Consider the following 12089-nt stretch of genomic DNA (forward strand, 5'->3'; position numbering starts at 1 on the left):
CGGCCAGGGGTGAGAAAAGCTGGATCACAAGATGCTAAAAGGGACCCACTAAGGTGGTTCTTGCTTCAAAATAGACAGTGAAAATAAGCAAGGAAAATCTTTCCGATTAATGCAAACACGATACTTTTTCTGTGTTCACCCACATAGGACACGATATTCCTGGCCATAATCATAGTGTACATAACATTTCCACATGTTCTTATCACACCAGTGTTTCCAGATCGTCTTCCCAATGGTCATTCTTGGTGACCGTGGAGCGTTCACTCAGTAAATTGATAGACGTAATTTACGAAGTCGCCCCCCTGTTACATCTGATTTTGCGTGGATAGCTCTTTGTTCCTGCCGCCGAATAAGTTCCTTAGCACGACCCCCAGCAGCCGGATGCCCACCTGGGAGAGTAACTGTGCTCGCAGCTCCCAATAGGGGCACCATATTGCTTTCCAAGAAGATCGTCCCACACACACTTCTCCAACCACGTGCCACCATGGTAGTTTCAACACCAAACCACCATGCTGAATGTGTCTTTACCAACTCAGTAGGCAAAAAATTATACATCAGGGATGTCTTAATTTGCACTTATTTTTATTGTTTCGATGGTGAAAATGTTTCCCTATGCTTGCTTATTATACATCTATACATATTATATATGTTATTGTATAGTATATGTATTCATAGTGCATGTTGTATGTTTGTCTATTTATTTGTTAATGCTTGAATGGTCTGTTCATGTCCTTTAAATTAATTCATGGGCAGGGGGGTGTGTGCAATGTGTTTGGTAATTTGCTAATAGCTTTTTGCCCGTCGTTCTTGCTGGGGTTGGAAGTGAAGAGGACCCTGTCATCCTGCCCTGTTTCTAGGCTCTGAGCTGCAGACCTCACTGTCCTTGGAAGTAACCCAGTTTCCATAGTTTAAAACGTAAAGTGGCCCTTTTCTCTAACGAGTCTTTTTCTTTCCCAAATGGAGCAACCTGGTAGCCGCAGAGAGCAGAGCAGGGGGAGTCAGCAGCATAGGTCGGAGCCTGGCTCTGCAAGGTCGTAACCATGTGCTAGTCAGGCAGCTTGGACACCCACATACCTCTTGGAACTTCAACGTGGGCTGAAGTAACCACTATGATGGTTCAGTGTGGGGCTTGGATGAGGGCATGGAAGCTCCTATAGCTAATAGATCAGCGTTAGCTGGAGCCAGCAGCTTTGTTCAGCATTAAACCCACCTGCTTTTCTGAATTTTGCTTTAAAATGTTTTCTTTTTTAGTGTAGTGTCTTTTCACCGTGCATAAAACGAAGTCATAAATCCAAGCTTACTTCCTAAATATTGGCAACCTAAACTTGAGATACAGGGCTTAGAGTCTTGACTTGGGGCATTTAAAAAAATAATAAAATAAATAAAAATTGAAAACCATTTAGAGATCTATCCGGTGTCACCCACTGCGCCTTTGGAGAACAGGGGACGTTCTGGTCCAGCCCTGCCGCCACCACTTCCGTCCCTCATGACCCTTGTTGACTTCTCGTTTCACAGGCAGCTTCAGCAACAGCAGGCAGAATTGGAAGTGCACCAGAGAGATGGGTTGTCATCATACGACTTATCGCAGGTGAGTTTCTAGAAAACTCTTTCCCAACTGGAACTGTCTCCAACCCAATGGACTAGGGGCTAAATTCAAGCCTTAGCTTGAGCCCCTCAGCCCACTGGGTGTATTGCCCCATCCACCCTCTACAGTGCAGAGAGATTTGGGTCCCTGGGGTCTACTCACTCTTCCATGCAGAGCTGAGCCAGGAAGAGTATAAAACTCGTGACGCCCAGGGGAAGAACCACAAGCCGCAGTCAGCCAGTCCTGAGAACGTCAGAGAGCTAACAGTTTCCAAAGGCTGTGCAGGAACTCCAGCACGCAGAAGCCAGCAGACGCATCCTCAACCTTGTCCGTCCTCCAGCTACCTGCCCTTTCTACTGCCTTCATCTGTGCCCCCTCTTCCTTGGCGCGCCTCTCCTATCCTGCCCTGTCTGCATCCTTTCCCTCTCCCATCCCAAGTCTGCCTCTCTCCCCCTCTGCCTCCTCCTCTTCCCGCTGCTTCGTGGCCACGTGGAGAAACTGCCCCAAGTGTTTGTATGTGGCTTCTCTCCTAAAGTAAACTTCATGTTCACTTTTCTTGATATTTAGAGTCAGTTGGTTATTTTTATTTATCTCTCTCTAAGTGATCAGCGTGACTCGGTTGTCCTTTCTGTGACCTCCAGTTCACACCCCTACCCCATCTGTTCTTGGCTTTCACATAGAGAAAAGCTCCCCACCCTACAGAACCAAGCCTGAAATGCCAGCGATTCCAGAGAGGGAGACCCGATGAAGGAGAGCTGATGTCCGCTGGCAACGTGCATTCTGTGCCTCACACGTGGATGCCGTTGTGTTTTAATGTGCAAACAGGTTCCTGTCCCCAACCTACCAGCCGGAGTCCACGAGGCCGGGAAGTCCGTGGAAAAGGCAGACGCAATCTTTTCCCAGGAGAGGGATCCCCGGTTTGCTGAGATGTTCGCTGGAATCAGTGCGTGTAAGTTTCCAGACGGCGCTGAGGTTGCCAGGATGTGGGTTTACAGGTGCGGTCCGGCCGTCTAGAGACAGCCACCCTTGAGGGAGAGGGCATGGAGGGTGAGTTTTCGGTGACTGTCACAGGGTGTAAAAAGAGCCCTGAATACAGGAGTCTGACTGACCCTCCCTGCTCCTGTCCTTGCCTCTCACGCACCTGTCACCAGGGGCAGCCAGCCTGGGTTCCCTGACACCTTGTCTTTGAAACTTGAGGGCATGGAGTAAATGAACTCTGTTCATCCATAGTGCAGTTTAGTTTTATTAAACCAAACACATGTCCCTGTTAAAAAATATATATAAACTTCATCCTTAACATAGAGAGAACCACATTTTAAAATGAAAATATGCAATTAAAAATAATTATCCGCCATCTCACCGCCTGGATATTATCATCTTTAACTCTTTACAGTATATCCTTTCTGTTCTTCCTCACAGATGAATTCTTTCTGTATACAAAATTGAGCTCATAGTTTGGTAGCTTAATTTTTTCCCTTGACCATTCATTATGAATAATAGTATTTCCAGATCATTCAACGATCTAAATCATTTCTATTGCTTGCATAGAGTTCCGTTATGTGGCTGTTCCGTAATGCACTCAGGGGATCCTATGTGGTGGTCCTTAGTCGCTACCTGTGTCTGTCCTGCTGTTAGAGAAAACGGTGCAGTTCTAAGTCATGTCACATGGAACCCACATGTGCAGCTGCCTCAGTCTCCCACTCAGATTAGCACTAAGATTAGCAAAGTATAAAACTTGGGAATGTCTTTGGCGGTTCCAAAATCCAGAAAAAAGTTTCTATTTTCACATGGTCATGAAATTTCTGCAAGATACGGTGTAATCAGGGTCAGCTGAAGGGAGAACCCAGCTGATTTACCCAGAGGAAGCCTGAGAAAGGCTGTATTTGTAAGGGAACCCCAACAGCATCCTACTAGGGCTGGCGAGTGGGGACAGTGAAGCTGAGGGGCGGACAGAGAGGCCCCCCGGGCAGATGGAAGACAGCAGTCCTCAGGTTCCTGTTACCAGCATGTGGGTGGAAGCCGCAGCCGTCATGCCCACCTGGCTGTGGACCGAGTGCCAAGAAGCCAGGAGGGCGCTGGGGCTGACTTCCGCCGAGAACGGCAGGTGCCAACACAGCACAGGGTCCAGTTGCCAAGAGAAAACCTGGTGGCAGCTCCCTGCCGTGGGTTCCCACTGGCCCCCCAGACATGCTACCTGCCTGCGTCGGTATTTGCTTGACTCCTATAGAGAAATATAGTTCCGTCCAGCAAGAGGGTGTGCTATCGTTGTGGAATGTCTAAAGTGTTTTTCTCCTTTCAGATAAGCCTGAAATATCTGACCGGGTCCCCATAGCATTTCTGGGAAATTCATTTGAACTTTTAAGCTTATGCAAATGTAGACACCTTCCCATAAAGATAACAAAGTAGAAAAAATATCAACAGACAAAAAAGAAGGGAAGGAAAATGTGATCCAAAATTTTTCCACCTATCAATCTGCTTTCATATAAGGAAACGACAGAAGGACATTCTCGGACGTGACCATCTAATTAGATCTTGTGGAAAAACTACTGGCAAAAGATTACGCTTGTTTGTGAAATGAATCAAAATACAGAATACAGAATGGAAGTGGATAGGTTGGAAAAGCAGGAGTGATGAACAATGAAACCACCAGCAGCTAGAATTAATGTAAAAAATTGTTAGAAGATACAAAAGATATAAAAAAATAAATAAAAACTAGAATCAAAGTCAGTTCAGCAAAGATTCAGACATATTTTGGACAAGGGGTAATAAACAGAAATTTCTCATCGGTTTATACTATTCTATCTCTGATATTTATAGGGAAATAGAGCTTCAAGTGTATAGAAACATAACCTGTAATGCAAGGGAGAAAAAAGAAAAGAAGGAAGGAAGTCTTGCCTCTGAACTACTTAAAAGACAAGACAATGTTTAGCAAATTGCATGACGCTCAGAAGAAAAATAGTGAGATAGCAAAAAAGTATGAATATCAAGAGTGATAAAAAAGTTGATGTTCAAGGACTCCTGATCAGTAACTTCTGAATAATGCACTGCCAAAGCACAGTGGAACCAAAACAAGACAAAATGCAACTAAAGGCAACCTAAAATGAAAATATAAATGTCGTGGATGTTGAAACAGGTGGAAGCCAAAATAAATAGAAACACAGAAAGGTCCTGATAAAAACAAACTGTAGTGGAAGATTTCAGTAGGCCTTTGTTCGTCTCTAACCAATCAAGAAGATCAAAATAATTTTAAAAAAATGAAGAAGGATACAGAAGATTGAACCGTAAAATCAAGGATCTTTCATTTTGTACCCTACAAATGTTCTGGAGCAGTTAGGAAAAAAAATGGGTTTCTCAATTACCCAAACCACCAAAAAACTTAAATACATGAGGAAAGAAAAAGACTTGCATTAAGTCTGTATTCAAGAGAAGCCGCTCACTCCTGCAACTTCTAGCCTCATCTCTCTTTCTCCCCAAGATCCAAGGCCCTATGGTTGGGTTAGAAATACACACCCAAGTGTCTGAGCTTCTTCCATCCTGTGAGGATTTCCTACGGGCAGCCCGCCACTGCAGCAAAAAGAAAAGGGACCAGAAAGACTGCTCAGTGCCCCTGGTCTATTAACATGTCACTGAGGTTGTCTACACACGTGGGAAATTCGGCACATGCTATCTTGGCCCCAAGCCCACGAGCCTGAGAGTCCATCACTGCCTTTGCCCACCGAGTGGGGCCCCACCCCTCCACCCATCCTCCCACCATCAAGCCAGAGACAGGTGCAGATGTGGGGTCTGTCTGCTCACAAAATAATGGCCACGTAACTAACGTTTGTTTTCTTTGCTCCAGGATCTAGTTGTGGGCGGGGATGTTAGGGATGGTAGGAATAAGAAGTGTAGGCATTTTGAGATTCTGGGGAAATGGGAGGGTGCTTCGGAGAGCCTGGCACCTCAATTCCGGGGGCGGTGAGAGCTCTCCCCTCCCCAGTCCTGTTTCTCAGACCACCACAGAGAGCACCGTCTTGCTCACGTGAGATCCAAACAACCCGGCTGGGATTTGAGCCCATTCCTCCCAGCCTCTGTGGGTGAGAGTGTAGAGTCGAGTTTTCTACTGACCATTCAGTGGGGGCAGAAGAGCGTCAATTATTACACCTCCGGGCTGGGCCTGGGTGTCCTCGCTTGCATGAGGAGCTCAGCCTCCCAAAAGAAGCCTTGTGGAAGGTCGAGAAACACAGGTCTGGGGCCGCCCCAGGTTCCCCGGTCTGTGGGCCATTTCAGCACCTGCTGAGCAAGGACAGGGCCGTGGGTAGAGTTCTGGGGCAACAGGCTGAGCGGAGCACTGGGCTTGGATTCAGGCCCTGGGCCCTCCTTTGACGGCTCACGCCCTCAGACGAGCTGAGCCTCGGTTTTCACACTCTAACAAATGATCGCAGACGTTTAGATGCTGTTTGCTCTGTTATCAGGCACTGTTCTAAGCACGTCACTTACGTTAACTCAGTGAATTCCCACCGCCGCCCTATTGTTATCACCGTCTTCCATTTGGGGAAACTGAGGCAGGAGGAGGTTTAATAACGTGCCCAAGGCACACCCCTGATAAGTAAGGCGGAGCTGGGGTTCAAGCCCAGGGAGCTGCGTGCGGGAGCCTGTCCTCTCAGCCATTGCTCTCTGCTTCCTCGCACATAAGACAAGGTGTTTCATCTCCAGCCCATGGGGGAGAAAGGAATCCGTAAAATAGCGTCTGGGGAAGAACTTTGGTTAGCTCTTTTCGTCTTCCCAACTGTCTTCGGGCGGCTTGTGGCCCAGCCCGGGCTCAGAGCACAGCCTGAGTGACGTCCTGGAACACGGGGGCACAGAGGCCAGGGCGCAGTAGGCTGCATGTGGATGGGCTGCCCCAAGAGTGTGCCCTCCTACTCGCCTCCACCCACCCCGTGCCTGTTCTCGAGGCCGCCTGCCCCGTGGTCTGGAGGGCAGGCACCCTCTCAGGTGACCCTTGCTCTGGTTTTCCCAGCGGAGAAGAAGATGATGAGCTCAGCCTCGGCGGCAGGAACCCAGCAGATCTACTCCCAAGGAAGCCCCTTCCCCCCAGGTCACTCGGGGAAGGCCTTCAGGTACGTGCGGGGGGTGGGGGTGGGGGCGGGGGAGGGAGGGGTGGAGGCACGGGCAGAGGCCCCTCCCCGGGGAAGCCCAGGGTCTCAGAGCTCAGGTGCGTGTGCAGCAAATACTGCAGACATCGGGGAGTGGTCCCTGTTCTACAGGCCCGGGCCAGCTGGGGATTGTGGTTCTGCCCTTGAGCCCTCGGCAAGTTGCCGTGGATGGGTGGCGGTGGTCCCTCTTTCTCAGATGAGAAGGGCACCGGCTGGCCACTGTGCTCTGTAGCGCTGCCTGCAGAGGAGAAGGCAATGAGTTAGCCACAAGCCAGCACTGGGATGGACACCTGACAAGGTGGCAGGAAGTGCCCTGTCCCTGGGCCCCCAGAGGCCACAGCCAGCTCCAAGGAAGAGAGGATGGCTCATCCCATCGTGTCTGGGGTCTCAGCCTAAACGACCACTCAGGGTGTCCACCTGCCCCAGGCCTGGCTCTTAGCATCAGGGTCCTCTTTTAGGTCACTGGGGAAGCCCTGTCGCCACCACCAGAGATAAGCCTGGCTCCAGGGCTGCTGGGAAACCGGACCGTAGACGGGAAGAACGAGCAGAACGTGCTGGCAAAGCCAGGAGGCAGGAGCGATGCGGGAGGCTTCAGGTCTGGGAGAAACAGAGGCCGAGACTGGGAGGGCCTTGAATGCCACACTGAGGATCAGACTTCGTCACTCATGGCTTGTGGGAGAAGAGGGGCTGAGGCAATGGGGTCCTGGAGAGAGTTAGGTGGCAGGAGTGGAGGAGTGAGGCTGCAGGTGGGCACGGAGGACAGACGGTCCAGCTGGAGATGCTGAGCCTGGGGAGGCTGTTGTAGGAGAATAGTGAGGTGGGGTGGGGGCCAGTTACGGAGAAGGAAAGACAGCTTGTGCGTGGCTGGCTGTGCGGGGAGGGGATGGAGTCGGAGGAGGACACCAGCCGATGTGGGGAGCCTGGCATACAGAAGGTGCTCGCTCAGTACTAGTCCCCAGCATGAATGAATGAATGAATGAATGAAAGGATGCCTGTGTGGCCTTAAGCCTGTGGAATGGGCAGGATTTCCTGTAAATCCAAAGGGGCTGAGCTGGTTGGAGTGGGAAGGGGTGTCAGGTGAGTGACGGTCACAGGTCGCCCTGAGCCCCTAGCGGAGGGCATTACTGTGCATCCCTCAGTGTGTCCTCACCGCATCCCATGGTCCCTGGCCTTGGCCCCTGCCTCTCTGCCCTGAGGCCCCTGGGGAGGGCTGGGTGCAGAGGCTGCCCCAGCCCCAAGAAGGCCCTGCCTTTCAGCCCGGGCGCCGTTCCCAGGGCCAGCAACGCCATAGCCAGCTCTCGTCAGTCGGTGCTCTGGGAGGGCGCCGAGGGGCAGGGAAGAGGCCCCGCGGAGATCTGTGGTCAGACAGGGCCCCCTGAGGTCGTCCGTTCGTCAGGAAGGAGAATGAGAAGCGAGCCCTGTGTTAGGGGAGGAGGTGGTCCAGGAAGATGGGAAGGACGTCCCCCTTTGACAACAGTTGGTGCACGAATGTCTGGACATTCTTGGGTCCTGTTTGTCTTACGAGGAACCAGATAGCGTCAAAGAAATATCACAGTACAACGGGTCAAATCGTCCCCGGTCATTTCTATGCATCTATAAACTGCCTTTCTTCAAACCTGGCTGAAGATGCCCTCCCCAAGGCGTCTGTGCTGAGCCCCATTTCTCTCCACTCGATTCACTCCAGGGCGCCCAGCGCTGCACCCTGTGCTGGGATGGTCCATGTGCCGGGCTGGTCCCAGGAGGCGGGAGGAAGGGCCTGGAACGCAGTGATGTCTACCCCTCTTCCTGCCTTCCATGAGCTCGTGGTACACTCGGCACAGCTGGAAAACCTCAGGGAAAAAGTGCCTCGGAGCAGAGGCAGCGGTCAGAGGTGGAGCCGCGGAAGGACAAGTAGGGAGCGTGTGGACGCTGGCAGCCAGTGCCTAGTAAAGACTTGTTGAGGGCTGGCCCGTGGTGTGGTGGTGAAGTTCACGCACTCCACTGTGGCTCCTGGGTTCACAGGTTCAGATCTCTACCATTTGTCAGCCACGCTGTGACAGTGATGCAAATATAAAGTGGAGGAAGGTTGGCGCAGATGTTAGCTCAGGGCCAATCTTCCTCAGCAAAAAAACAGAAATTGATATAACAACAAGAAAAAAGACTTGAGTCAAATTGAAGATGAGTGGGCAGGGGCAAAAGAGGTCAACCACTTGTGCTCCGGGCAGAGGACTGGTCCCGTCCAGCAGGCTTCCATTGACGGGCACTTCTTTCTGTTTAAAACAAATGGCCTGGCAGCCCACGGCCTGCTTCCAGAGTCCTTAAGCCCTGCAGGGCCCAAAGGAACAAATTACCCAGAGCACAGAGGAGCGGTCAACAGAGACAGGTGTCCCCCTAAGAAGCTTCTCTTTTCCTGGGATTCATCTGCTTGGAGCCAGAGACACAGGGTGGGTTTAGGGCTGAGAGGAGAGTGCGGGAGGCCCTGTGGGGAGGAAGAGGCAGGGCCACACAGTGTGGACAGAGGGAGCCCTGAGGGGACGGGAGGAAAACAGGGGCTCGCCACGCATGGCCCTCTTGTCCAATGACCTGCTGCACTGGAGGGCGAGTGAGTGGAAGCCGGGAGGGGCCCAGGGCGGCGCATGGCGGGCAGGGCGCCTGCGTCTCTCACGACAAGTGCGTCTTCCTCTCTCCTAGCTCTTCCGTGGTCCACGTGCCTGGAGTGAATGACATCCAGTCCTCCTCTTCAACCGGCCAGAACATGTCCCAGATCTCTCGGCAGCTAAACCAGGGTCAGGTGGCATGGACGGGGAGTCGGCCACCCTTTCCCGGACAGGTATGGGCGTCGGTGAGGGCACTACCCCCCGGTAACAAGAGGGAGCAGAGTACCCTGGATGTGGCTCTGAGGGCTAGTCAGTGCCCTGGGCTGGAGCTGACCTCCCCAATAACAGCTGGGCGCCCAGGAGCCCCGGCCACCCCAAGGGCACTTTGAGGGCTGGGTCCCCAATAGCAGCCTTCTCTCCGTGCAGCCATGGCCTGGCGGAGCTGGGGGGAGGGGCAGGCACGCAGGGCGTCCCCCCCATCAGGAATGAGCCCCTCGCCACTCTGGAGCTCTGGCTGCCCCACCCAGGAGCGGGTGGGGACACCAAGCTGCTGGGGTCACTGTGAGCATGTTGGGCTGAGGGAGTTCTGGGTAGTCACAGGGCCAAGGACCCCGCGACTGGAAGCCGGAGGACCCAGATCATTGTAGCCTGGGGGTAACTTCAGCCAGACCTGTCCCAAAGGCCCAGGACCCGAGTCCTGCAGTTTCTGGGCCCGCACGTGTTGGCCTGACTCATGCCTTGTGCCCAGCTGCCCAGAGGGCCCCAGGGAGTCATGGTCAGCCCAGAGGAGATGCTGCCCAGCCTGCTGTACCTGTGGGTGGCAGTGACCAGCCTAGGGAGGGGGTGGGACCTGCTGGTGATGCTTCCGGTCTTTGCTTTATCCCCTCTCAGTCCAGCAAGACTCAGTCATCTCCCTTTGGGATTGGAACGAGCCACACCTACCCGGCAGACCCCTCCTCCTACAGTCCTCTCTCCAGCCCAGCTACCTCCTCGCCCAGCGGGAACGCCTACTCCGGTCTGGCCAACAGGACTCCAGGGTTCGGTAGGTGGGGAATCAGGGAAGGAATTCCTGGGGGAGCCACAGAAATGCTGTCTGACCATCCTGAGTCGGGGGCTGAACCCCAAGCTCCCAGAATCCTGGGACAAAGTCTGGAGGTTTCCAAGTGCCTCTTCTGGCTCTGAGAAGACCAGTGGTGTTCCTAAGAGACTGGCTGCGTAGACCTTGGCTCTGTGGAATGACTTGATCATTTTCAGGACCCTGGGACTGTATTCCTGTGCGCTGATGTCAGTTAAATGCTATTCTAACCCTTTACGGCCCTCAGCAAGGACTTTCAGGTCCCTCAAGTCAAAAACCCTCTAGTCTTGTTTCAAAAAACTAGAAGACAGTTGTAGGGATGATCAGTTGTATAAGTGAATTGTGTAAATAATAAACACTGTAAAGTTCTCCCTCTTTTTCATATTAAAAGAGGGAGACCAGCCCCTGTGGGAACATCTCTCCTAGCTTTCTTAACGAAACCTCAGGCCGTAAAGGATTACGTAACCGACCCCTGGGGCAATTCCCAGAAGCCTGGCTTGCTCACTTGGCATGGGTTAAATGAACCTGTCAGCATCTCAAGGGCCAGGGCTCCATCTCACATAAGGAGGGGCTGGTAAGTGGCCCCCGATACTGTAAGAAGCCTGAGCTGGTGCGCGTCTTCTCGCAGTGCTGTCAGCGGGTAATGTCCGTAGTGTGGCTCGCGGGCGCTTCTCTGCAGAGTGGACCTTCGTGGGTGAGCCTGAGGCTGAGCCCAAACATCCAAATTTCCATTCGGCACATTAAATACTTCCATTTAAGCTCTCTGCTGAGCCATTCCCTAGCCCAGAGCCTGGAGCTGTCGGCCGCTCCCGCCCCCTCCTCCACCACCACTAACAGCAGCACTTCTGCCCCCTCCACTCGCGGGGACCCCAGCATTTCCCAATCCCGCTCTCTCCCTCCCTTCTGGACCCGTCTGTCCCTCCAGCGTTGATCTCGTTCACCTGTAGCAGGTGCATGTGTTCAGCCTTCAGATGTCCTTGCCAGACCATTCAGGGAAACTGAGTTTGGAGCAGAGGCCCCGTTTGAGGAAGGGGAAGCCCCGTGGCAGCTGCTTTCGGGCCCAGACAAGAGCTCAACTCGGAAACCAGCCTGAGGTCAGAGGCCTCTGACTCCCCGCAGAGCTGCCCTCTCTGTCTCCACATCCAGCGTCCTCCCTGGGCCTGGACAGACCCCTGCCTCCCCCTGAAGACAGGCCTTTGCAGACTGGAGGTAGTGGGTACCCCGTCCTCCCCAGGGCAGGAGGCCCCATCTCCACCGAGCCTTCCTGAGGCCCCGTGCTGAGCCCTGGGAATGAGGGGAGGAGACGGGGTCCTGACCCAGGGAAGATCCCTGGCAGAGCCTGAGGCAGGGGAGACGATGGGACAGAGACATGGCAGCACAGGTCACTGAAGGCAGAGGTCCTTGAGCGTAGCGTGGTCAGGAGAGGCGTCCAGGAGCTGGCACCCAGCCTGGTGAGGCCGGGAGCATCTCGTGTGGCCATGACGAAAAAGTGCACAGGCCACTCTCCTGCCCCAACAGTCTAGGTCCTTGAGCTAAGTGGAGACTTAGCAAGTGCCAGGCTCTGAATATAAGTAGACATGGGACACAGGAGGGACAGAGGCCACCACACAGCTCAATGACCCAGGACAGGGTCACACGAATGGGGCCCCAGGCTCAGCAGCCATTTGTACAGCTGCCTTCGAGCTATCCAACACTTGACAATGATGATGATGATGATCATG

The 12089-nt window shown here is 53.0% G+C and overlaps 1 protein-coding gene across 6 annotated transcripts in view; it reads left to right on the plus strand.

The window, feature by feature from the left end:
- ARNT2 (aryl hydrocarbon receptor nuclear translocator 2) overlaps positions 1–12089 on the plus strand; it is a 169149-nt gene that overhangs the window by 143024 nt on the left and 14036 nt on the right. For all 6 annotated transcript variants that reach the window (XM_046653232.1, XM_046653233.1, XM_046653231.1 and 3 more), the window contains 5 exons: positions 1516–1588; positions 2411–2534; positions 6582–6681; positions 9388–9526; positions 10185–10335. In XM_046653232.1, the coding sequence (XP_046509188.1) occupies positions 1516–1588; positions 2411–2534; positions 6582–6681; positions 9388–9526; positions 10185–10335 (587 nt within the window). The remainder of the gene's footprint in view (positions 1–1515; positions 1589–2410; positions 2535–6581; positions 6682–9387; positions 9527–10184; positions 10336–12089) is intronic.

Source organism: Equus quagga, chromosome 2 (genome assembly GCF_021613505.1).
Source record: "Equus quagga isolate Etosha38 chromosome 2, UCLA_HA_Equagga_1.0, whole genome shotgun sequence".
Taxonomy (NCBI): Eukaryota; Metazoa; Chordata; class Mammalia; order Perissodactyla; family Equidae; genus Equus; species Equus quagga.